General features: G+C 40.3%; 1 protein-coding gene across 2 annotated transcripts in view; it reads right to left on the reverse strand.

Moving 5' to 3' along the window:
- MOGAT1 (monoacylglycerol O-acyltransferase 1) overlaps positions 1 to 23898 on the reverse strand; it is a 35297-nt gene extending 11399 nt beyond the window's left edge. The window contains exons 1-5 of one of the 2 annotated variants that reach the window (XM_027873832.1): positions 23664 to 23898; positions 8243 to 8421; positions 6518 to 6605; positions 3872 to 4046; positions 2310 to 2509 (exon numbers count right to left, since the gene is read on the reverse strand). In XM_027873832.1, the coding sequence (XP_027729633.1) occupies positions 2310 to 2509; positions 3872 to 4046; positions 6518 to 6605; positions 8243 to 8421; positions 23664 to 23757 (736 nt within the window). In that variant the 5' untranslated portion in view covers positions 23758 to 23898. Of the gene's footprint in view, positions 1 to 2309; positions 2510 to 3871; positions 4047 to 6517; positions 6723 to 8242; positions 8422 to 23663 lie in introns of both variants that reach the window. The other variant, XM_027873831.1, reaches the window with a different exon arrangement.
- Between the last annotated feature and the right edge of the window lie 3132 nt (positions 23899 to 27030).

Raw genomic sequence — 27030 nt, forward strand, 5'->3', positions numbered from 1 at the left:
ATAAATGCAAAGTAATGTTTTGGGGGAGTAGAAGGTAACTAGCACCTGAGAAGCACTATACTTTATAGTTAACATTTACATAGTACTTACTACATGGCAGACACTGTGCTAAATGCTTTACAATTACTATCTCATTTGACCTTCACAGCCACCTAGGGAGTTGAGTGCTATTATTATCCCCATTTTGCAGTTGAGGAAACTGAGGCAGATAGTGGTTAAGTGATTTACTCAGAGTCACATAGCAAGTAAGTGTTTGAGACTGGATTTGAACTCAGGTGTTCCTGACTCCAGGCTCAGGGCTCTATCCACTGGGTCACATTGCTTTGTGTAGAAGATGGCACTTGGACTAATCTTGGGAGGGAGCTAAGAATTCCACAAGGTGAAAGCGAGGAGAGGAAGCATTTCAGGCAAAGGGCAGAGATGAAAGATGGAATGTTAGGTACATGGATAATCAAATGGACCATTTTGGCCAGAATGTTGACCATGAAGAGCAGTATTATGAAATCAGCCTAGAAAGATAGATTGGAGCCCAACTGGGAAGAACTTTAGCTGTGAAGCCAAAAGTATCTATTTTCTCCCAAAGGTAATAGGGAATCACTGATGATTTTAGAGTAGGACTTTGACATTCACAGGTCACATTTGTCCTTTAGTAATATCAATTTGGCAGCTCTGTGAAAGATGCTTCTGAGGGGAGAAATTCAAGGCAGAGAGACAGATTAGGATGCTAGTACAGTAGTTCAGACCAGAGAAGATGAGGGCTTGAGCTAGTTGGTGGTTATAGGAGTGGAAATGGGAATGCAAGAGACTTTGTGGAGGTAGACTTAATAAGACTTAGCAATTGATTAGATCACCTCACAGTGATAAGCCTGGGTAACTAAGAGGAAGGTGATGCTCTCAAAAGACATAGTGAATTCAAGTAGACTTCAGAAGGGGGGAAAAAGATGTATTCCAATTTGGACATATTGTGTTTGACATGTCTATTGGCTGTCAAGGTGAAGATTTCCACCAGGCAGCTGGTGGTGCAGGATTGGAAAGAGATGGGGGCCAGATATGTAGATTTGGGAGTCATACACATAAGGATAACTAATATACTGAGGCTGCAGCTAGGTGGCGCTGCAGTGGATAGAGTGTGGGCCTGAAGTCAGGAAGACTCATCTTCCTAAATTCAAATCTGGCCTCAGACACTTACTAGTTGTGTGACCCTGGGTAAAGTCACTTAATCCTGTTTGCCTCAGTTTCCTCATCTGTAAAATGAGCTGGAGAAGAAAATGGCAAAACCATTCCAGTATCTTTGCCAAGAAAACCCCAAATGGGGTCATGAAGAATCAGGCACAAATGAAACAACTCAACAACAACAAATGAGATTAACCAAAATGTCAAGAGCAAAGAGGAGAGGCCCCAGTGAGAGTCCTGGTATATACCTACTCACAGAAGAAAAAAATGGATGATGATCCAGCAAAAGAGAATGAGAAGGAATTGTCAAGACAGAAGGGAAGAAAACCAAGAGAGAATAATGTCACAAAAATGCAGACAGGAGAAAATATCCAGGAAGAGGTGATGGTCAATAATGTCAAACACTGTAAAGAATTCAAGAGTAATGAGAGTTGATGAATACTGATTGATTTAGCAATTAAGGTATCCTTGATAACCTTGGGGAAAGCAATTACAGTTGAATGGTGGGCTCAGAAATAGAAATGTACGGGTCTGAGAAATAAACTAGAGGCGAAGACATGGAAACAACAAGGGTAGCTGTGCAACTGTCTTCTAGGATGACGAAGACATAGAAATTAATTGACTTGTTGAAGGTCACACAGCTAGTAAATGTCTAGGGAAGGATTCAAACCTGGATCTTCCTGACTGCAAGGCCAGTTTCTATCCACCATATCATCTAGCTGCTCTAGGAGTCTGATGGTGAAATAGAAAAGAGACATTAGACAAAAACTTAAGAGAAAAGAAGAGTTATATTACTATTTTTTTTAATAAATGGGAGAGATCTTGTTATGTCTATAGGCATTAGGGAAGGATTCTGTAGATCCAGAAGAGGCTGAAGGCTCTCAGATTCAAAAAGTCATTAAATTCTACTGAAATGGAAAGTAGGGTCACTTCTGAAATATAATGCATATCACAAATTGAAACTGTTTAGAAATTCCTACTCCAATTCTGTGTTACCAATATTCCTTATTTGCCCTATTATCTTAAAATGACTTCTCTTATATTTGTATCTCTTTATAAAAAATGATCAACACTATTAACCATGCAATGTTTTTATTGATTTTTAACATCCCCATAATCATCTTCAAGTTACCTACCAACAGTGAAAATAGGTTTTCTGTAGGGCATCAGGCCAAAACTGTACTGAAAAACTCCTCTGGCATGAAATAATGGCAAAGTAAAGCCCATTTTCTGATACAGTTTCTCCTGGACAGCTCTGAGCCACGAGCCTTCAGGATTGTTGACTTGTTTAAACAATTCATTCTCACCAAAAGAAAACACAGGAACCAAATAAGCCCTGTAAAACAAATATAAGAATTCAGAAGAGAGCTGAAATAAAATTTTTAAAAAAACTTTTTAAAAAGGAAAGAAATATAAAAATGTCAACCTGTCCAGTTGCCTTGAAATAAAAATCAATACACCTAAATTTTATGATAATGCTGTCCTTTTGGTCCTCAGCATGGTATTGTCTTATAGATAAAATTTCCCAAGGTTCTTTTGGGATTTTGTTCAGTAGGTTACTTTGAACGGGGTCTACATCAGTCCAGTTTTATATTTAAATGCCACTCTAGGGGGAGCTAGATTATATTAAAGTTCCAATGTATTTTTCATAGAAGAATGAGGATAGCTAACATTTATAGAGTACTTTACTGATATTATCCAATCTGATTCTAAAAATAAAACAAAAACAAAACAAAAAAACCCTGTGAAATAGGTTCTAGAAGTATCACTATCTTCATTGTATAGCTAGGGAAACTGAGCCTCGGAAAAGTGAAATCACATGTCTATGGTCACATAGCTATTTTGTTGTTTGTCCCTTGTTCTGGAAGAGGACCAATGACATCAGGAGGGTGATGTCTTGACTTGCAAATGAATTGGACTTGTGTGAGGCAGGGCTGTGCAAAGTCATCAGCCTTGCTCTCTCCTCCAGTCATCAAAGTCCTGTGGCAAAACATATGTCAAGATAACTGGTGATGGCCCTCGATGTAGTGGGAAACCTTGACCTTTTAAAGCTAAGGTCTTTCCCAAGTCTCAGTTTATCTGAGCCAGTATCCATTCAGAGATTAAAGGCTAGGTAAGAACTGAGGCAAAAGGGGGAAGCTAGGTGGCACAGTGGATGGAGCACTGGCCCTAGAGTCAGGAGGACCTGGGTTCAAATCCAACCTCAGACACTTGACACTTCCTAGCTGTGTGACCTTGGGCAAGTCACTTAACCCCAATTGTCTTGCAAAAAAAAAAAGAATTGAGGCAAAAGATAGCCTAGTTTGCCTTCACAAAAGAATCAATCAGGGGAAAATCCTCAGAGATAGTTATTATGTGCCAGACATAAGATTCAGACCCAGGTCTTGCTGCCCAAAACTAGGGTTCTGTCTAATACACCAATACTGCCTCTGTTCTTAGAACTTACATGATCATTAGTATATGTACCTATATAGACATCCTGTACAAGTGTGATTTCAAATAACAAAGTACATTTGGAAATGGTGTCCCAACAGAAAGGTGCAAAGTTCCCACTCACCAAATATGTACTTGTCCATTACAAACAGACCGGACTGGATCAGTGAGATTTAAGGACCCCCTCTCATAAAAGCTTCTCTAGTCAGACTGACATGTGGCAGAACACTCCCATCAGGGTCAACAGAATGGACAAGCTACCTACCCATGTGTCAAAGCCATTTTAATAAACCCCTTTCTTTGGCTGACAAACAGAGTAAAACTTCCAGGATGTGCAACCAGTGACTCTTCTGCTCCCCCAAGCACAATGACTGAAATGTTTCCACCTTTCTTCTTGCTTAGCACATGAGATACACATTGTTTGGAAACCGAGACTGCTCCTTGGTAAATAAAATAAAATAAAATAATTTTATTTTAAGGTACTGTTGTGGTACTAGTATGCCTTAAACCCAATTTTCTCCATTGCCCCTTTTAAGGAATGCCTTGGTTGTTGTTGTTGTTGTTTTTTTTTTCATTTAAAATATTTGTAAAAAAAATTTTGATAGAATACAACTAACTTGCTGTAACTAATTACATAAAAATATTAAAACAAATTTTGGAAGATTAGTTAAATCCTAAGGGCAGTAAATGCCATTTTTAGGATATCAATGCAGGCATTTGCAGAACTTTGATGGTTCCTCACTTACATATATAAAATATTGTCTCAAATAAAAATGGAGTAGTGAGTCCATTGGTGATGCACTGTTACAACATTGACCATACAACACACTGCTGTTACCACAAGAAAGGGACTGTAACAGAAATGTGGACAACGGTATGAGGAATTCTCTGGTACATGATTTCAGCAAATCAAGAAGTATAAAAAAGTAGGGACATTGCTACTTCTTACTCTTTACAACCTTTCCCCTAATTCTGTGGCCAGTGCAAAGCAGAAGCTCTGACACGGGGAGAACACATGGTTACAGTGATCAAGGTCCACAAGTGGCTTCTCCATCATGTGGGTCTTGGTGCTAAGAGTCTGAAGGTCTCAGTCTGCAGGACACCAGTACTTCAATGACTGGTGGTGACCTAACACTTAAGGTTCAACTTAGCTGTAGAGGATCATAGACTCAGAAATGGAAGAGATCTTACAGGTCATATAGTCTGACCCCATCATTTAACGGATGAGAGAGCTAAGGTGTAGAGAACCCGACCAAGGTTATGAACTCGAGCCTCAAACACCAAATCTAGTATAATATTCCCATTCCTTCATGCCCAAGTGAGAAGCAGGGGTCTTGTCAACTATTTAACATCATATAAGATTTAGTATCACTTAAACAACTTAAGTTATCTTATTTATCTTTTTCTAACCTTCTCCATAATCTAGCACTGCACTTTGTACACACAATGAGTGCTAACCACAAGTTAAGCTAATGGGGAATCTGTGGCATTGAGGCCGCATGTGGCCTTCTAGGTCCTCAAGTGCAGCCTTTTGAATCCAAACTTGGATTCCATCAAAGGGCCATACTAGAGGCCACAGGTTTCCCACCTTTAAAATGTGTCAAAAATCATTCATATGGATACCAATGGATATAGATCCTTTGGGTAAGATACTTCTTATTGCCTGCATGACCGTTCTCTTAGGTATTGCTTCCCTGTGAAAAATTGTGTGCATTGGGCTGCACCACAAGCTGCTGAGGTCTAGTTACATTGCATACCAAAGGGCTTAATGATTGAGTCACAATGTCAGTGACAACTTCACCCGATACTACCTTTTGAGTCCTTATTTCTTCTCCCAGACATACCTAAGTTGGAATCTTGGCAAAGGTCATGGTACTCTTTCACATGTGCTTTTATATCAGCACAACGACTTGTATTTTTAAAGAAAAATTAATTTAATTTTTATACAAGATTCAGGTAAACTAAAGCATATTTTAAATGGCACTAAAACATCTAGACTGAATTTGACTAAGATGTGTAGGTTGATGGAAATTTAGGCTCTGTTATTAAGCAGGCCTCTTTTTGGGGGATTGGAAGATATGTAGAATGTGTTACTATGAAAGAAATGACCTTCCTCCCTTGGTATAAATTAAATCTGTTGTGATTATTGTATGATCAAGGCATTTTAGTATTGTTAAACTATAAAGATAATATTCTGGTAGACTATTCCTTGAGCTTATGCCTATATGATTTCAGTGGAATGGACAACCTAAGCTGGGTTAGGTTTGATTATTCAGTAACTCATCAGTCATCTCTAATCTGCAAATAACCTAAAGATTGGTCTTCTGTTCAAGGGACTGCTTGGGTAGCCCCAGAAAGTCTTTGAAATAAGAAGAAATAAGGAAGCTGTTTCTAGCTATCAGAGGAAACAGATCATGATGCTGACAGGCTCTAGGGGAAGTCAGAATCCTCCACTAAGGACACAAAGCTTCTTATGAAGCCCGTGATGTTAAATTAGAATGATAGTTAAGACAACCAGGCTTCACTGAAAGATAGAATCAGCCTTAACTATTGGCCAGTGGAATGCTTCAGAAGAAGGAGAAATGGTTCCTGGCTAGGGTAGGACCTGCAGCGATTCAGAGTTCTAGGTTCAAGTATCCATATATGAGGGATGTCATTGAAGACTTTATCAATCAGTGAAGGAAGTTTCTGGAAGAGGTCTCCTCCCAAGAAAATATAAACCAGACAGACTGAAAAAATGTACTTAATTATAGTTGTGGTTTCCCTGAATAGCGCATAAGGTCTTTGAAGGCAGGGGCTGTATCTGAACCCCCAGTACTTAGCACATAGTAGGCACTTAATAAATGTTTGCTGATTGACGGACCCGTTGCCTGTCACCAATACAGGGAAAAGTGTTCCAGCCTTCACTTACCACTGCTCATGAGGTACTCTCTGAAGAAAGGACATCTGAACCAATAGGGCAGGGTGTGAAGATATGCGGTAAAGCCTGGAAACAGTTCCTTGAAATTCGAATGATTTGTACAAAAGTTTCCAAATGCCCCAGCAACAAGCACTCCATGGGGATGAAATCCAAATATATAGTTGTGACTTGGATCCAAATCCACTGTTTTGATGAGCTATAGAGCATTCAAATGGAAGCAAAGATACCGTAGCCCCCAACACCCCCACCACCTTATTAGTCGCCAGTCCCAAATAGGAAGAAGTGTTTAATTCTTAAAGGAATGAAGGCTAAGAAGAAAAAGGAGAAGGGACTTGGGAATCAGAGAATCTGAGAATGAATCTTGGCTCTGCTATTCAACTACCTGTATGAGCCTTGGCCAGTAACTTCCCTTTGTCTGGACCTTACCTTCCTCATCTGTTAAATGAGGGGGTTGGATGAGATGACCTCTAATGTCCCTTTCAGCTCTAAATTGCTATGAAATCTGAGAAGAGACCTCAAAATTGACTTCAAAAGTAAAAAATTAAAGAGCTTCATATAAATATGTGTTAGGTGAATTGTTTTACAGTCCTGTATGGCTCTTCATGACCCCATTTGGGGTTTGCTTGGAGGAGATACTGGAACGGTTTGCCATTTCCTTTTCCAGGTCATTTTACAGATGAGGAAACTGAGGCAAACAGGGTTAAATGACTTGCCCAGAGTCACACAGCTAGTGAGTGTCTGAGGCTGGATTTGAACTCAGGAATATGAGTCTTCTTGACTCCAGGCCTGGAGCTCCATCCACTGCACCATCTAGCTGCCCTATAAATATGAACACATAATATATATTTATTCTGGAGGTGAGGGGAATCCTGTGATTTCATCTGCTCAGGGACTCAGAGGCATGGAAACTGCTTTCTAAGAGATCTGTAGCTGATCTGGGGCACTGAGAGTTAAGCATGTGTCAGAAGCTTGAACCCAGGACATTTAGAGCTATGAGGGAGGGACCTCAGAGGTGACCAAAACCAACCCTTAATTTTACAGATGAGGAAATTGAAATTTAGAGAGGTTAACTGCCTTGTTCAAGGTCCCACAGGCAGTAAGTGATGGAGGCAGGGTTTGAACCTGGGCCTTCCCGACTCCCGATCCAGTGGTTTTTTCATTGTAACATGCTTGGCCCTTTATCCTCTACAGCAGAAGTATCAACCACAAAGCCCCTTGTTGTGCTCCACAACACCAATATTTAGCAAAATAAGGAAAAACACAATATAACATAGGTAATGTTGCATGTAAAAGCTAAGCCAATATGTGGCCCTCGGGGATCTTTATGTACAAATAAGTGGTCTCTATCTCTATTTGAGTTTGACATGACTCCCTACTGACTACACTGCCTTTCCATTATTCATATTTAGCCTTCTAAATTTTGGCACCAGCAGATTCAATTTAGTAACAGGTTTGCCAAATTATGTGCTTCAGAAACGGAAGAATATAGGAACTTTTATCTGACAGGGATATTAAAAGGTCAAATTCAACTTCCTTATTTTGTAGATAAGGAAATAAAGGCCCATAGAGATAAAGTGACTTGCCTGGGGATATTCAGATGAAAAGATTAGAAATTATCTTGTCTTAAAATGGAAAAGTTCTAAAGACAAGTAGAAAAACCGCTCTCCTAGTCTTGTCCCATCTCAAATCCTCTAACAAATAATATATTTTACTCACCTGCATTGGAAAATATTCCCTAAAGTACTTCCAAACAGTCCAATTTCTGATCCAGTCAAACCTTCTGCCTCCTGAGTCTGGGGTCTTCCAGTCAAAGTAGAGCCATGTCAAATAGGGGACATAGAGGAACCAGTAGTTTTTATAAAGCAGTATCACAAAGAGTCCACAACACAGCTGTCCTGCAGGCAAAAGAGAACCAGGAATTAGGATTAGTCAGTACTAGTTATGATGGCACCTAGCAAGATGCATATTAGGACCTCAATTTGATCAGCTGAATTCAATTAGCCATGATCCTTCCTATTCCACTGAAGGGTTGTTTGGAAGTTGAAGGGAAAATAGGTTGGTTGTTCTTAGATTTTGTTTCAGGGAGGGGTGAAGGGGAGAAAGCATAATTTGCCTCAATGACCAAAGCCTCCTCCCTCCTTCAAATGTTTTCCTGACTATTTTGACCAAGCAAATATAAGTAAAGTGCAATCTATTCTTGCACACAATTCCTACCCTATTATTTTGGTGTGAAGGTGAACCTGACTTCTCTACAGCTATGGCTGTGCTCAAGGAGAAAGTTGATTCTATAGAGTCATGAAACAGATAATACCGAAAAGAGCTCAATCCCCTTCCACCTACACAGTGATCTTTATTCTATAACCAATGAGTTGATACACTACTGCTGAAATCAAACCATATCCATTTGACATTCTCACTGCAAATGATGCAAGACAGAAGGTGGTTGCTGTTCAGTTGTTCAATCATGTCTGAATCTTCATGACCCCATCATGGGATTTTCTTGGCAAAGATACTGGAGTAGTTTGCCATTTCCTTCTCTAGGATATCTTCATTTTACAGATGAGGAATGGAGGCAAACAAGGGTTAAGTGATTTGTCCAGGGTCACACAGCTAGTAAACCTCTGAAGCCATATATGAACTTAGTTTCTGATTCCAGATCCAGCACTTTATCCACTGTACCACCCAGCTGCCCCAGACCAAAGGGACTTGCAAATAAATGAAAACATGGCTCAGACTTTCCAGCCCCTCCCCTAGATACCTTGACTTATCCTACTCAGGTATGTAAGGGATTCTTCAATATTGTAAGAGATAATTAGGGAGAAATTAGGGTGTTTTATCAACTCCTAAATAAGTTAGGAATGAGTATTTCCTCTAGTAGGGGATATTCCTCTCTGGTTGAGGTGTATGGAATGTTCAGGAGGACTAGTGCCTCTGGTGTGAGGGCTTGCTGAGCCCTTTTTAGGGCTACCCATCCACTTTTGGTGTACAACTGGTCACCCAACTCTCACCTGAGGCTCCAAGAAGCTTTAGCATGCTCAGTGGCCACACCCTAGGAAACTGTCTCGGCAGATAGGTTAAACCAGGTTGAGGGTAGCCAACAGTCCTCAACCTGTTGGTGAGTTAGGGGGATATCTACCCCAAGCATATGAAGACTTTCCCTAGCACATTGGGCAGATAAGAATAATTTGCTCCAAAAGCCATGAGGTCAGGTGAAGTGGGCACTGTGGTGTACTTAATGCTTGGTCAGACATCAAAGACACCAAGGTCATCTACTGCCTCCTGGGCCATTACCAGGCATCCTGACTTTTGTCTTGCCACTAGACTGATGACTTTGTGCAATTCTGCCTCGCTTAAATCCAATTCAGTAGGAAATCTAGACATCACCCTTGATGTCCTTGGTCCTCTTCAAAAACGAAGGACAAACAACTCAGCTTCCCTTCTAGTATCAGAGAACAATAGGACATCAAGATGTGTAGTCACTGTATCTAAATTTGGAGCTGAAGTTGTAGGTCAACAGGGTCCTGCTTTCTGAGCAAGTTTTTGTGAGGAAGAGGTTGGTCAGAGTAGCAACAAATGGTGAATTCAAACTAAAACTCTGGTAGAGCTGCCTCTGTGAACTAACTCTCGAGGCCTTGTTTGGTGGCAGCAAAGACTGTGTCTGACTAATAATGGAGAAAGTTGTGGCCTTGCTAGAGAGCAGCGTCTGGTGTTCTCCAGTGAAGGTCACTCTAAACCCTGGAAGATCCATGCTTGGTGATACCTGCTGGCACCAGGAAGAGGATCCTTTCTTGTAAGGGACTTAGAATCTATTAAGATCAGGTGTTCTTAACCTGAGGTTCAGGGAGTCTGTGAACCTGGATGGGAAAAAATCATATCTTCATTTCAATATAATTGGTTTCCTTTGTATTTTATTTTATGTATTTAAAAATTATTTTCTTTCTGAGAAGAGGCCCATTGGTCTCACCAGACTGCCAGAGGGGTCCATGACACAGAAAAGGTTAAGAATCCCAATGTAGAACTTTGGGAATGGGTGTCATTCTGTTTTCTAAACACTCTTTAGGGTTCTATTTTGTTTGCTTCATTATGTCCTTATTTTCTCCTTCCTTGACTTTATGATAGGACAAATAACAAGAAGGATCATAGAATTGGAAAAAGAAACAACCTTACAGGCCTTCCAGTTCAATTTCCTCATTTTATAGTTGAGGAAACTGAGGCACAGAGAGGTTAGTTGGTTTGCCCAAGGTGATATAGCTTAGAACTCTGCTTCTAATTCCAAGTCAAGTGTCCTGTACACTACACCTGCCTGCTGGCAGGGCCACAAAACTCCTGGCCCAGTGCAGGCTGAACCAGATTAAAGTGTAATTGGGAAATGCTTAACAAAATAAATAAAAATACAATGCAACACAGATAATGTTAATTTGTGGTTTTCTAAATCAATATTCCACTAGAGGGTTCCATTTCTATTTGGACACTACTGTACCACACCACAATGTTTCTCAGTGCCATAATACTTTTAAGGGAAACCTGTGTCAAGGTACAGAGAGCTACAAACCAGAGAACTGAGAATACCCCAAAATACACCTGGACCCTTCTTGTTGCCACAGCCTCTAACATAGGAGTTACAATTCTAGGGAGGAAATGATTGGCTCCTGGTGACAGAGTCATTGCACAATCAGCTGCTTCTTTGCAGTCAGACCATCAACTAGCTAGAGTAAAACATTAAAATGCCAAATGAAAAGAAAGGATAAGTATGAGACAATGTGACATGTGATTACAGCAGCTTTCAATAAACCTGATGGCTCTGAAAAACAATGGGTAACAAAAAAAGTAAAGCCTTTGAAAAATCACCATTTCTTAGAGAAGATTAACCATTGAGAAACAGTCACCAGAACAAAGAGGCTGAAAGAGCCTATAAACCACCACTAGCACTCAGTCTTCTTGGCAAGTGGGGAGATAAGGTGGCCAAAGGTAGCACCAGTTTAAAGAACAAACTCACATGCAAAATTTTACAGAGGAATATGGAAAACTATAGACAATATTCTCTTACAAAACCATGAAGAGCAATTGAAAGGGAAATGAGCTTGCAGGAAGTATGATCTAAGATCCTGATGAACTGAGATCATACTAAGAGAGTTTGTAGATGAAGCTGGAAGTGTACAACAAAAAAAAGTATAGAATGGAAAATATTTGTTGGTGTTTCTACAGTGATCTACGTTCATTTCTGAATCTCATCAACTGTGAGAGCTCTCTCTCTAAAGCCACCCTTGCATTTGACCATTGTTGTCCAAGATCTCTCCTTCATTTCTCAGCCATCTCCTTGACAAAGCTTTATATATTCATCTTTACTTTCTCTCCTGTTGCTCAGTCCTCAACCCTTTGCAGTCTGGCTTCCAACTCAACAACTTTACTGAATCTCCTTCAAAGTTCCCAACAATCTCTTAAATGTCAAATCTAATCATATTTGCTCAGTCTTCATCCTTCTCAATCTTACTGCTATTGATCACCCTGTCCTCCTGGATACTCGCTCCTCTTTGAGCTTTCATGACATGAATATTTCCTGTGTCTTCCTTTTGCCTAACTGTCCCCTCTTAGTCCTCTGTATTGGTTCCTCATTCAGATTATGTGCCCTAACTATTGGTGTTCTCCAAGGTTCCAAGGTAGGCCCTCTACTCCCTCTACACCCTCTGTCTTGGTAACCTCACCAGTTCCCATAGGTATAAGTATATGTCTCTGCAGATGACTCTAAAATCTATATAGCCTCTCTCTCTCTCTGTCTCTGTCTGTCTGTCTGTCTGTCTCTCTCATACACACACACACATATACACACACACACCTTTAGTCATTTTGACAAGCTTTCTCTAAAATGTGCCCAATTGCCAAACAAACAAAAACTCACCATAAAGCTGTTATCGTGACAGGTCCACCAAAGACACAAACCCAGAAGAGAATGACCCCAAAACATCTACAAGGAAAGTCCTCAGGAATGTATAACTTTGGAACAAATTCAACTAGAATTCCTAGAAGAGACACCAGATGAGTTTGGGAAAAAAAGAATTTTAAAATGCTTTTGTTAATTAAATGAGAGCACTAGAAGAACAAATTGGAAAAGAAATTAGAGTTATGGAAGGAAGGATTGGAAAGAGAATCAACAGTTTGGCCTAAGTGTTACAAAAATTTCCCAAACAACAAACTCCCTGAAAATTAGAATGGACCAAATAGAGGCTAATGAAATATTAAAATGAAGTAAAAAGAATGGGGGAAAACAGTACAAAATGTAAGTTATCTCATAGCAAGAAACAATTATTATAAAAAATAAGAAAAAAACCAACTGATATGAAAAGCAGATCAAGGAGAGATAATTTAAAAATCATCGTACTACCTGAAAGCCATGACCAAAGAGAGAGCACAAGACAAAGAGACAGAGACACAGAGAGGCAGAGAGACACAGAGAGAGAGAACCTAAACTAACCCACTTAAGCCTGAAATCATAAAAGAAAACAGCTCAGATCTCATAGAACCAGAAATTTGCTGAAAGGCTCTATAAAAGGAAAAATCCCAGAAATATTATAGCCAAAATCCAGATTGTTTAGACCGAATAAAAAATAATGCAAACAGCCAGAAAGAAGGAATTCAAGGATTAAGGAACTATAGTCAGAATCACACATGATTTAGAAGTCACTACTATAAAGGAATGTTGAGTTTGGAATATGATATTCTAGAAGATGAAGGATATAGACTTACAACCATGAAAAAATCATCCAGCAAAATGGAGTATAATCTTACCGGGGAAAATGGACCTGTAGTAAAAATAAAGGACCTCAAAACTTTCCTGATGAAAAGTCCAGAATTATGTAGAAACTTAGAAGCGCAAACATGGGAGTCAAGAGAAAGATAAAAAGTAAATACGAACAAGCAATAATAAGGAATTAAACAAGGACAAACAGTCTACATTCTAATATGGGAGATGATAAATATGCTCCCTCTGAAATCCATCATCATCAGGGGTTATTGAGGGTGTATAACTAGACAGAAGGCCAGGAAGTGATGATGTCTCGACAATCTTAAAAGAATCATGAAAAGACAGGGGAAGAGCAATACATGAGGGTTGGAGAACTGGTAATATTAGGTAAATATCTCATATAATTGGGATATTCAAGTCTATGTATACCAGAATGAAGATGTAGTGGAAGTGGCTGACACCTGAACCTTATTCTCATTTAACTGACCAAAAGAGGAAGAACACACACATACATACATGTATATATACACATACATATATACACATATATACGCACAGGTATATACATATATAAACAGAGTTAGGTAAAGAAATACATTTCAATCAAGAGGAAAACAGGAGGTAAAGGGAAGAAGGAAAAAAAAAGAGAGAGGGCAAACTAAGGGAGGGATTAGTCCTCTACAAAATAAACTCTAACAGGGTATATAAAAATATTTGTTAACACTTTTTGTTATGGCAAAGAATTGGAAACTGAGGGGATGCCCATGAACTGAGAAAAGGATAGAACAAGATATGGAGTGTGTGTGTGTGTGTGTGTGGGTGTGGGTGTGTGGGTGTGTGTGTATGGTGGAATACTATTATACTATAAGAAATGATTAATGAAGGGGATGATTTCAGAGAAACCTGGGAAGATTTGCATGAACAGATGCAGAGACAAGGTGAAGTGAGAAAAGCCAGGAGAACAATGTATACAATGACAACAATATCATAAAGACAAACAACTTTGAAAGACTGAGGAACTTTTACAAGTGTAATGAGCAATAGCAATTCCAGAGGACTCCTGATGAAACATGGTACATCCCTCCTGATTGGTAAAAACATTTGGGGAGTAACAGTTGGGGGGGGGGGGGGTGGCTTGACTCTATATGTTTGTAACAAAGGTTTTGTTTTTCCTTCTCTATTGAGGGGGTGAGGGTAAGAGGGAGAGAAGGTTAATTTTTGCTCACGGAAAAAAAATAAAATCCAATTTTAAAAAATATATAAATTTGACTATGTCATTCCCTAACTGAAACTTAAGTGGCTCCATCTTGCCTCTAGCATAAACTCCTCTGTTTAGTTTTTTAAATCCCTCACAACTTGACCCCAAACCATCTTTCCAGCCTCATTGTGCAGTATTCCTTTCCCACCCCCCACCCCCACACTGTGATCCTGCTAAACATCATTTCCATCTCCCTTCTTGGTGCCTTTACACTGGCTAATGCAAATAACTGGAATGCACTCCCTTCTTCCTTCTCCCTTATAGAATTCCTCATTTCCTCCCAAAACTAAGTTCAAGATACCTTTCCCAATCCCTAGTCCCAGTTGCTAGTGTTCTCCCCCTGAAAACTATATTAAATAAACGTTGATTGATTTTAGAGAGCGTGTTTTGCGTAGTGTCTGAATAGAAGAATTCCCTAGCTCCAGAAAGGTTTTCCAGAAGCTCCCGATACTAGATGACATTGTTCATACTACACCTATCCCTGTAACATCATAAAGCTTACTGATGTAATTAGATTAGAGAAGATCCTTATATCCCAGAGGAAGGGTAGCATAAAAAGAAACAGGCAGCATAGACCGTCAATGAGCAATTGACCTGAAGCCAAAGGAATTTTACCAGCTCCTCCTTTTGTCCTTATCTGGTTTACCTCTGCTTGGTATAATTCCAGGTGCCTAAGGTCTGCTTACTCTAGATAGATGCATTTGGAGAAGGCTCAAGCCTCCGCAGTTATTTGGTTCCAAGCATCTTGAGCACTTCAGATCACTAACCACCTCAAGCCACTCACATCTAACCTGGAATTTTTGGCATGGATGGCCTCTCCTAGATATTTGCGGTCATTCTTTCCAGAACCAGAAATAATCTTTTGACTTGAGAGTCTGTGATGCTTTCTAAATTTTGTCATTAAAAGCCCTTCTCAATCTAGCTCCAGATTAAGTTTCCAGGCTTCTCCCTCACCACCCTTTATCGCACTATGTTCAATCATTCAGTAATCAAGCATTTATTAAGCATATACTATGAGGTAGGTACTATGCTAGGTGCTGGGGATAAAAACAAAAGACAAAAAAAAAATCCATGCCCTCACTGAGCTTATATTCTATGAGAGGAAACAACATACATGCTTGTAAGGAAACGTAAAGTAAGTCTGTATGTTATAGCTAAACTAGTCCATTTAACTATGGTTTACAGCGTAGAGATTCTGTGTCATATGCAAGCCCCTCCTACTGTTTTATGAAATTGCTTATTTTGTTTGGTTCCAAATTTTTAAAAATTTAATAAGTCAATTAGCCATCTTACTGTTCCCTAATATCAGTATTCCATCTCCCCATGTTTTTTTATTTTTGATTTTAAATTTATAGAATAAAACAAATATTTCAATAACACAGTCTAATAAAAATGATTGCACATGAAACTAAATCTGTTATATACAATTTGTTATTCCTTCTAAATATATAATAAAGTTATCATGTAAATTTCTTTTTCCCCCATGTTTTTGTATAGCCTTTCCCACCTTATCCCTACCCCTACCCCTGCCCTACGTCCCTCCTGACTTCTGCTTCTTAGAATCCCTGGCCTCCTTCAAGGCTCTGTTCGTATGCCACCTCCTACAGGAAGACTTTCCTAATCTTGCTAGTTGGTAGTGTTCACTCCTGCCTCAAATAATCATATATACATTTATATGTTTACATATTATATCCTCATCTCTATCTACCTCCCAAATATGTCATTCAAGGAGGAGGAAATCTCCTCATTCTTTTCTATTCTTTTCAACACACTTTTACTGATGACAGTAAAGGGATACTCCACTTAAGTGACATCTCTTTCTTCATTTTCAGTAGGCTAGTACATGGGGGGAGGGGAGAGGACATAGATTTTGCTTTTATTCTATATGATCCTGTATTCACTTATCCATGAATGGAGTAGATTCTTCTAGTAGAACGTAAATTCTTTGAAGGCAATGATTGCTTTACCTAGATGACACAGTGGATAAACTGCTGGTCCTGAAGTCAAGAAGACTTGATTTCAAACCCAGCCTCAGATATTTCCTAGCTGTGTGACCCCAGACGAGTCATTTAACTTCTATGTGCCTCAATTTCCTCAACTATAAAATGGCACCTACCTCACTGGGTTGTCATGAGGATCAGATCAAATGAAATATTTGCAAAGTGTTTAGCATAGCTCCTGGCACACAGTAGGTACTTAATAAATGCTTATTCTACTCCCCCTTTCCTTTTTTATTTGTATCTCCAGAACTTAGCACAGTATTTGGCTCATAGCAGGTGCTTAATAACTATTAGTTCATTGATTAAAAACACTTTCTGAGGCACATAAAGACCAGCTATCATTTTCACATTACAGATGGGGAAACTGAAGACTGATTCAAGCTTAAAACTTTTAGTCTTCCACTACAGAATTCCACCATTCACTAGATTTCAATTTACTATTCACTAGAGCTCACTCTCAGGCCATGTTACATACTTTATCTTCAATTTCCAAATTAGACATATCCTCAGTTTCCAAATTAGAAACACAAAAATTTGTTATTTAATTCCTTGGGCCTAAATTGGCATAAAAAAATATTCTCAAAGCTAGGGGGCCAATTTATTTTTATTTCCTACCTTTATCTCATCCAGCATTCTCTAGTAACTTGATTCTTCTAAATTGTGGACCAAAGGTGAAGGGATATAAAAATCTACTGCATCATCAGCACATTTCAAAACTAACCTTCATGGTCTCCACTCAAAGGATTATATTTGGTCCTCTGCAAACAAAGGTCAGAAAACATGTTTGCTGTGTTTGCCTAAGCTAACATCCTGGGTCAAAAGCCATATGCCAATTCTCTTGCATCAGTGTACCAAACTCCCCTAGATTTCCACTTTCCTTACAAGTAGTGGAGGGAACTTATCTCTACCCATATTTTGGCAAAAATAAAATTCTGGAAATAAACTCAGATTAATTTTTATATATTAATGATCTAGAAACCTCAATAGACATGACACTAACAAAATCACCAATATATCAGAATCTCCTCATTCAAAGTTTTCTCCCTATAATTTCGCTATGAGGAATGATTGTCCTTTAATCACTTACACATTCTACTCCCTGCATCCCTGATAAATATCTTTCACTTTGCTTTCCGGGAGAGTTGACTGTAAAGTCAATATCTATAAAGCAAATACTATTTTCAGATTTATTGCCATCATAAAATTGGAGATGCATTCTCACTTGGGGAAGGGAGGGAAATTCTCAGTAAACTAAGTTGAAGACTTTCAGCAAAGAAGGGGATAAAATGGTGGGCCTCACAGTCTAGAAGAGTTCTGAGCACCCAGTGTTTTTGAGCACCTTTTTGAATTCTGCCTTCTTCTTGACTGCCCAACAGTTGTATAGGCCAAGGCTATTCCCTTTTAGGACCTTCTTCCCACCCATTCCTGGAGAAGTGCATAGAACTATAGCATCCCTCCCATGAGTGGCTAGGGGTCCTTTGCTCCCACAGCTACAGTTCCCAAAAGTTGCTTCCTTTCCTTTGCTCATATAAAGGAATGTAGTTTTCCCCCTCCCCACTTTCCAGTCCCCTTTTACATGTGGTCTCTTCCCATCAGAACGCAAGGTTCCTGAGGGCAGAAAACATCTAGCTTGCTTGTATATTTATTCCCAGCACTTAACACTACCTGGTACATCCTAAGTGCTTAATAAATGCTGTTCTCTATATGTATTCCAAAGAAATCACAATTAGCTGGGGGCTTTAGGCTCTGCATAAATTTTTCCTCTAGCAAAGTCCTATCTTCAAAGTGAGACTTTTGTAATGTTAAAGGTGTTAAAAGCTTCTTCTCTATTAACAATCTGATTTAGTTAAGGGTACCATAAGAGGAATACTTTGCTTTAGTTAACAAACCCTCAATGACCCCAAACATTATGCTAAAAACAGAAAATAACAAAACCAAGACTAAAAGGATGTGGATAAACTCTAGAACCCATAATACACTAATGTCCAACTTCGTGGTCTAGGATCTTACTTCATAATACTAAATTATTGGGAGTCTTCTAGTTACCACAGCCAAGCTATAAACTGCCAATATCTCAGATTTTATTTGTTATCTACCCCAAGGGTATAGAATCTGAACAAATGGTTTATAAAAGTTCTTTGAGATCCTGGGATGTATCCCAAGGGCTAATAATGTTTACCCATCAGCTTGAATTCAGTCTTCTGCAACACTGTGAAAAGATTAGAATTTCAATTTATCTTTGTAATATAATTTAGGGACTTTTGCAGATAAGACAAAATACATTTTAGCTGCTATTCATTCCATTTTCACTTGCCAAAAAAGAGTACAAATGAAATAATTTTAATGTGTCAGTAGAGCAGAGAGATAGTTATTAACAGAAATGATTTTCCTAGAATTTTCTTTAAGACAACTCTTTGAAGAGGCAGCTAGGTGGTAGAGTGAATAAAGCACCAGCCATGGAGTCAGGAGAATTTGAGTTCAAATCCAGCCTCAGATGCCTACTAGCTGTGTGACTCTGGGCAAGTCACTTAGTGCTCCTTGCCTCCAAAAAGTATTAATAAAACAATCTGTGGTGTAAGTAATAGAGGTTTTGTCATCACCATTTTTAGGGATGAGGAAATCAGAACCTGGAAAGGTTAAGTGAATTATGAGAACTGATTATCAAAGGGACTGGTGATATTTAGTCCAGAGAAGACTTTAGAGGGGATATAATATGCTAGAGAACAGCCAGAGGAGGGTAACTAGGATGTTAAAGGGGCTTTAGTCTATTTCATGTAAAGAGCAGTTGAAGGAACTGGAGGCGTTTACCTGGAGGAGAAGACTCAGCAGAGGTCAGGATAGTTTTTGTTGGTTTTTGTGGGGTCCTCACATGGGTACAGAGCTAGTCTGGAAGCCAGGAAGGCCTGGATGTAAGTCTTGTCTCTGACACATTAACATCTGTGTAACCCTGGCAAATCATTTCAACACTAGGCAATTCTCTAAGACTATAAGGGTATGGGGGTTGGGGGGTTGGGATAAGCAATGGGAACAAATAAGTATTTATTAAGCACTACTGTGTGTCAGCCACTGAGCAGATTTACAGATATCTCATTTGATCCTCAAAACAACCCTACCAGGTAGGTGATATTATACTTCCCATTTTACAGTTGAGGAAACTGAGGCAGATAGCAGATAAGTGATTCACCATGGGTCACACAGTTAATGTATGAGGCCAGATCTGAACTTAGGTTTTTCTGACTCTAGGTCCAGTGTACTACCCATGTGCCATCTAGTTTTCTCTAGCAGAGAAGGTGCTACCCTGACTTAGTAGAGAGAGCTTATTTATGCAGGATCCTTATATCAATTAAATCACTGATCTGGTCTCTATTTCCCTATTCCATGTGGAAGAGTGTTTATTAGCCTTCTTCTGCTTGGTCCCAAAGGACAGAAATAGGAACAATGAGTTCAGATTTCAAAGAAGCAAATTTAGGTTTCATGTAAGAGAGAAAAAGTTTCTTATAAATTGAGCTGTCCAAAATGAATTAGGAGGCTGCAAGGAGTTAGTTGGATTTCCCTTTCTGAACACATTCAAGTGAAGATTTGAACTTATAAGAGATGTTGTTCCTTCTTCTGATTTGGGTTTGGATTAGATGGCCACTGAGGTCCCTTCACACTCTGAGATTCTGGGACTTGCCCATGATCCTATAGCCAGTGTCAGAATCATGACTCAAAACAGAATGATTTTAGAAAAAACTTGGAAAGACTTACATGAACTGATGCAGATGGAAGTCAGCAGAACCAAGAGAACACTATATATAGTATCAGCAATATCATGAAGATGACCAATTGTGTTAACTATTCTCAGCAATTCAATGATCCAAGACAATCCCAAAAGACTCATAATGAAAAATGCTACAACCTCTATCAGATTGCATACCCTCTCCAGGGCAGGGAGGAGGGGGGGAGGGGAGAAGTGGGAGGGAAGAACAGATTTTGGAACTCAAAACTTAAAAAAAACCAATGAATGTTAAAAATTGTTTTTACATGTAATTGGGGGAAATATATTTTTTTATTTTTTTAAATTATTTTTTATTTTTTCTGATTCTGAGCTGAAGCGCTTAATAAATGTTTTTGACTGATTAACTTAAATGAAATTTGAGATAAAGTCCTTCTTTAGGAATAAGCCTTTTGGAAAGTAGAAAGTGGTAGGTAAATGGGAAGTACTTCCACTCTCCCCCTTCCAATTTATCCTCATCACCTTAGCTTGCTACCAGGGTCATCTTTATTGTATGTCACTCCTCCACTCAAAAATCTTCTGGGGTTCCCCTATTGCCTACCATCAAAAGTACAAATTCCTATCTAGCATCATATTGTAATGGAAGATTGACAGATGGCTAGTCAGAGGACAGGAGGTCAATTAAAATTTCAGCTCTGCCTCTTACTACCTGTGTGACATTGAAGAATAATAATAGCTAATAACAGCTAACAAGTATATAGCTCTTGCTATGTACCAGGCACCATGCCAAGCAAGTTGTAATTATTATCTCACTTAAACTTCAACAATCCTGGGAGGTAGGTGCTATTATTATCCCCATTTTACAATTGAGGAAACTGAGGCAAAGAGAGTTAAGTGACTTGTCCAGAGTCACACAGCTGGTCTGAAACCAATGGAGTTTCCTCAGTAGTCTGATCACAAGTGACATAATCAGACTTTTTCTAATGGAGTAGGGAGGGGTTTGAGGATGTGGGACCAAATACCTATTTAACTTTTACCCATCCAGTAAAACTCAACTCAAAAAACTGCTTGCAGATTTCAACTCAGGGCTTCCTGACTCTAGGCCCTGAGTTCTATCCACTGTGCTACCTCACCCACCCTGGGCCTCAATTTCTTCTTCATAAAATGAAGGGGCTAGACTAGATGAATTTTCTGATTCCTTCCAGATCTATGACTCTTCCACAACTTGGTGCTTCCCTACCTTTCAAGCATTATCTTTCCTCCCCTACATTCTCTTCCAACTGAGAAGGGAATTTATAATTTTCATATTAATCGATATGACATGTGTAATGAATATGCTAATAATTTAGTTTTCTCAAGAGCTGCCTCTCTGGCTTGGGAATCAGAGCTCACAATACAGCTTCAACTGATAAATCAAGACTCTGACAATGCTCATGATCACTGGACATTAAGTGAATCGAATCAAAGATTGAAGAACCTGTTTCCATCACAGAACTCTGGTTCTGTACTTTAGGGGTGGTGGTCATGATCCCCAAAGACTTGACTCTAGAACTGTTGTAGTGTGGGGCTTGTAGGTTTCTTGTGGGAAATCTCTAAACAATTGTTTGTAATTCACCTTCTCCGCTTGTCATTTAAGTATATAACCTATGCTTTTACTTTAGCTAAGACAACATTCCTCACTCTGAAACTGATTAATTAAACTACTTGGTCATTGGCATTCCTGTCTCTAGGCCTTCTTTTTATGGCTCAGAGCATTCTCAGGATAGAGACTGGTTCTGTAAAAATCCTGTTAACACAGCTAAATCAAATAGTTCTCTGCCCCCAGCACATTTCAAGCTTGGGCTTCCATACTTTCCATTCCTATGCCTGATTTGCCTGCCTTCCCCATCTTTAATCAATCAACAAGCATTTATCGATGTACCTACAAAGTGCTAGGCACTGCTAAGTCCTGGGGATAAGAAGACACAGGTGAAAGAGTCCCTGACCTTGATAAGTTTACATATGTACTTGTGTTAGGGATACAGCGTGTACCCAGGTAGGTATATTCATAATATAGCGAAAGTAGTTTTAGGAAGGGGCACATTTGAAGCAGGATGCCCAGCCAGTACATAGGAAGTGACGTGTGGCCAGTACCCTACTTGTAACTCAGAACCACTGGAGCTCCCTCAGTGGTGTGATCACAAGTGACACAATCACACTTGTCCTTCAGGAAAATGACTGGTGATGGAACAGATCGGGGGGGCTTGAGGATGAGGAACCCATCCTTTTTAATTTCTACTCATCCTGTAGAATCCAACTCAAAAAAACCTACTTCTTTAAGGAATCTTTCCTGGATTTACCCAGGCCTCCTCTCAAGCAGCTCTGTTTTATATTCTTTAGGTCTTCAAACAACTTGGTTTTAGACCTCTAAAGCAGTTATCTTGGCTTTTGTGGCTGTGTTTGTGTTTCTTCTGTCTCCTACACCTTAAGCTTTTTGAAGATAAGGTCCTAGTTTTCTTTAAACTTTGTATCTCCCTAGTTTCCAGGACAGGACTCTGTAAACTGCAGGCAAACAACACCTTTGCTTGTATTTACACTTCAGTCCCCAGGAGGCATATAAGACCACAGAAAACAGAACACAAAATGATTTCCACAAAAGTAAGCCATATGAAATGGACATTCAGTTTCAAACATAATCTTCTTTCTGTGTTCTGATCTCTATATGGAAATTCACATTAAAAAAAAATCAGAATTTAAAAAGTAATTAAAAGGTTTCCGCAGACAGCTTTGGTCCAGAGAAACCCCAACCCCCCAGAACTCAGCTTTCCCATTTTCATCAATGGCAAAACAAGCTTGCAGAAGAAAGGGCCTTTGGGGAAGATGTCTTAGCCCATCGGGCAACCTTCTTTCATGAAGTCTGTCTTTGCCCTCTACAGTTGGGTCTGATTAGATGTGTAAGCAGTGAGCTGAACTTAAAACACGCCTGGAAAATGCTTCTGGGTCCAACGATTTCAAAAATCCAATTCCCTGAAGCATGCGAATCCAGCGTTCCCCGCTTTCTGCACCACAAATGGAGGAAAAAACCAGGGCAAGTATTTGTTTTGGGGGCGGGCCGCAAGGCTGCTGTGAAGCCCTGGTGTATTTTTTTTTTTATGCCTGACCCAAAGAAAGAGGGGCGCCTATATTTCCATTTAAACGATGGTCAACAGCCCTGCCTATAGCGGGGTGGGTGGGTGAACCATAGCTCTCCAAATTTCCGCTTAGCAACGATCTGGCTTGGGGATGGGGGCAGTGGGGAGCGGAGGGGATGGGGCAGTAGCCAAATTTCTGGACACGGGATTGTTGACCCTGGGAGGGTGCTCCCTGGGGCGGGAGAGAGCGAAGGACGGGGCGGGAGCGGTAAGGCAGGGGGCATTCCCAACCCACCAGCCAGCTGCAGCTCTTACCCAGTAGAAGGAACGACAAGACCCACTGGAGCACGGCAGCGGTCTGCAGCCTCCTCTCCAAGGGGATGTTTATGGGGGCAAACTGGACCTTCATGGCCTGCGCGGGACACGTGCGTCCGTCACTCGATGAGTCGGGTCAGTCAGTCGGGTAGATGCACACTTGATGCCACTGAACCGTGACTGCCGCAGGGGCAGGTAGGAGGGCAGCGGAGCTGGCCTGATCTTGGGTGCTGACTGCTGGTGCTCCTTTCCTATACCTTCAGGAAGTCAGAAGCCTGGTGCCTCCGCCCCCGCCTCCGCCCCCAGCCCCGGTGCGCCCGCGCTGCTCCCACTCCACGCATTTGGGGAGCCTCTCGGGGAGCCCTCGGCCACTACCCAGGCTGCAGCCTGAGGACACCTTGAACTGGCCACTGCCCTGCGGGTGGGAGGGGCCGCAGCCTTGACCCTACCCTGGCTTTGGGGGCTGCCCAATAGTTCCCGGGCGGGCATCCAAAGGTTTCCGTATGGGGTCAGGGTGACAGCTGCTAAGGGAGGATCCATTGTCCAGCTAGTCTGCCCACTATCCCTCCCCCGAAGACCGAGGACAGCCAGGACTGTAGCGAGAGCAGAGCGGGTAATCTGACCCGCAGAAGCGAACCAGATTGATTGAGAGAGCGGAATCGTTTATTACAGGCTAAATGTGGCTTATCACCTAGACATAAACAGCTGTCATTTACTTCATTAACTATTCCCTCCTCCCAACCATTTGTGTGTGTGTGTGTGTGTGTGTGCGCGCGCTTGTGTGATGTGTATTTGTGACTCATTTCAGGTCTCAATCATAGAACCCCAAGCCAACTGATGGAATAGAAATATGGGAAGCGGTGGTTATAAGAATCAATAGGTGAAAGCGGAGCAGAATTACTTTATGAGTACTATGCTCGGGTGGATTCTGTGGTTTACACAACTTGGGGAGCCTAACATTTTGCAAAAAAAGTGACGAACTCGACCCTAGGACGCTCCCTTTAAGAAGATCCGAAGTGAAGATAAGGCAGTAGAGGCTCCCTGGCATTAATAGTGATGTAACAAAGGAAAGGAAAACAAACGAGGCCCACCTCATACCCCTCCACTAACAACTGCCTCCCCCAACCCCACTTGGTAGGGAAGAAAATTCAGGTGTATGATTAAATTGATTTTCAAATCCTGAAGAGCAGGGCTGGTTCTTGGGTGCCTCTGAAAGACACCTGTTATCTTGTGGGCAATTAAAATAGCATGCTAAGATTTATCAGGGTTGAAACAAGTTAACAATAGCTCAGGGCTATTCCTAAGAGCCATTGGGACCTAGGGGCAACTCTCCGGTTTGTTTTTTTTTTTTAAGGTGGCAAATCATGGTCAATCCCCACCTTTCTCACTCTATGCAACAGACAAAATAAAAAAGAAGATTCTAATACTGTTAAAAAAAAAAAACTGACTGTAAGTTAGTGGAAAATGTCAACCCTGGAACCATATCTCACTTTATTTATTCTGGGACTAAAAGATATGATTGAAGTTCTATATGTGCTACTAACCGAAGACCTGATTAAATCCCTTTTCTTGTGAGCCCAAAAGCTCATAGGTTTAGAGTTGGAAGGGATTCTACCACTATGTAAATATAAGGTATTATTTTATCTGCTAATTGTGGTGAAAAGTGGATAAACTGCTGGGCCTGGAGTCAGGAAGATTCATCTTCTTGAGTTCAAATCCAGTCTTAGACACTTAGTAGTTAGCTGTGTGACCCTGGGCAAATCACTTAACCTGTTTGCCACAGTTTCCTCATCTAAAAAATGAACTGGAGAAGGAAATGGAAAACCACCCCTGTATCTCTGCCACGAAACCCCAAATGGGGTCGTAGAGTCAGGACACAACTGACGACAGCCCTTAATTTCCTTCAAGAACTCTAGACTTGGAATCATTATCATTCCCTTTTTACAGATGAGGGAACTTAGCCTTCCAGAGTTGAAGTCATTTGTTCAGAATCCTAGCTCTGCCCTGGCTAGGCTTTGTGACTTTGGGCCAGTCACTTCAATTCCATAGCCTCAGCTTCCTCATCTGTGAAATGAGTTAATAATATTTACTCTACCTGTTGCACAGGGTTGTTGGGAGAATCATATAAGGTATTGTAGATTAAAGAACATTGTAATCTCAAGGGTTGTCTTATAAATTTGAGTTATTGTTACTACTAACATTCTATGTACAGCAGAGCTTTTGTTTCAATATGATTCTTTCATGACCACTGACCTGGTGGTAAATTAATGGGTTTATTCTGGTTTTACTGTTACATTGACTAATTTAATTAATTGAACAATTTGCAGAGTTGAGTCGCAAGCATGTTCAAGGGAGAGGCACCATACCAAAGTAGAGAGAATGCCAAGTGTGGTGTGGTTGACAGGGTGCTGGACATGGAATCAGGAACACCTAGGATCAAATTCTGCCTATGATATTTGCTACCAGGACATCCATGAGCAGGGTCACAACCTCTCTAGACCTTTGGCCACTCTCTAAGGCTTATATACTAAGTTATGAATGGAGTGTGACATAAATTAGCAGAGGGAGTTCCCACACCCAAATGTGAAAGTCATACCATCCCCACCAAAAAGAATAATTTTAAAAAAAATTCCCTATTGGCTTTGCTAGTGCTAGGTTCTGGGAATAGAAAGATGAAATGATACCATCCTTGTTCTTAAGTAGTTTATACTCTAGTTGGGAGACAAGACCCGGTCCCAGATATCTAGAATGCAAATTACAATGTGATAAGTGTATGTTGTTATTCATTCATTTTTCAGTCGTGTCCAACTGTTTATGAACCTGTTTGAAGTTCTCTTGGCAAAGATACTGAAGTGATTTGCCATTTCCTTTTCCAGCTCATTTTACAGATGAGGAAACTGAGGCAAACAGGGTTAAGTGACTTACTCAGGGTCACATAGCTAGTGTCTGAAGTCCTTGAACTCAGGTCTTCTTGACTTCAGGCCTGCCACTCTATTCACTGTGACACCTAGCTACCCTTTGATAGGTACGTAGGAGAGATCAGACAGAAAGGCACAAGAGATTCATGGAGGGAGGAATCACTTCTAGCTATGGGGATCATGGGAAACTTTGTGGAACTTGTTAAAATGCAAGCATCATTTGGGAAGAATGACATATTAAATCATTAATGCCTGTTGGACCTAGTTTATTAATTTAACTTGTCACCTAATAAGATTTATTCTTAAGAAATATGACAATGGATTGGTAAATTGTGATGGTAGAAGGAGTTGAAGCCTGGGAGAAGAGAGAAGGAAAGTCTGAAGGATGCAGCTCTGAGGGAGTAGGTAGGATGGGGTACCACATAGGCTTCCTTGAGCAGCCAAGGGCA

This window comes from Vombatus ursinus, unplaced genomic scaffold (assembly GCF_900497805.2).
Source record: "Vombatus ursinus unplaced genomic scaffold, bare-nosed wombat genome assembly UNPS02014802.1, whole genome shotgun sequence".
Lineage (NCBI taxonomy): Eukaryota > Metazoa > Chordata > Mammalia > Diprotodontia > Vombatidae > Vombatus > Vombatus ursinus.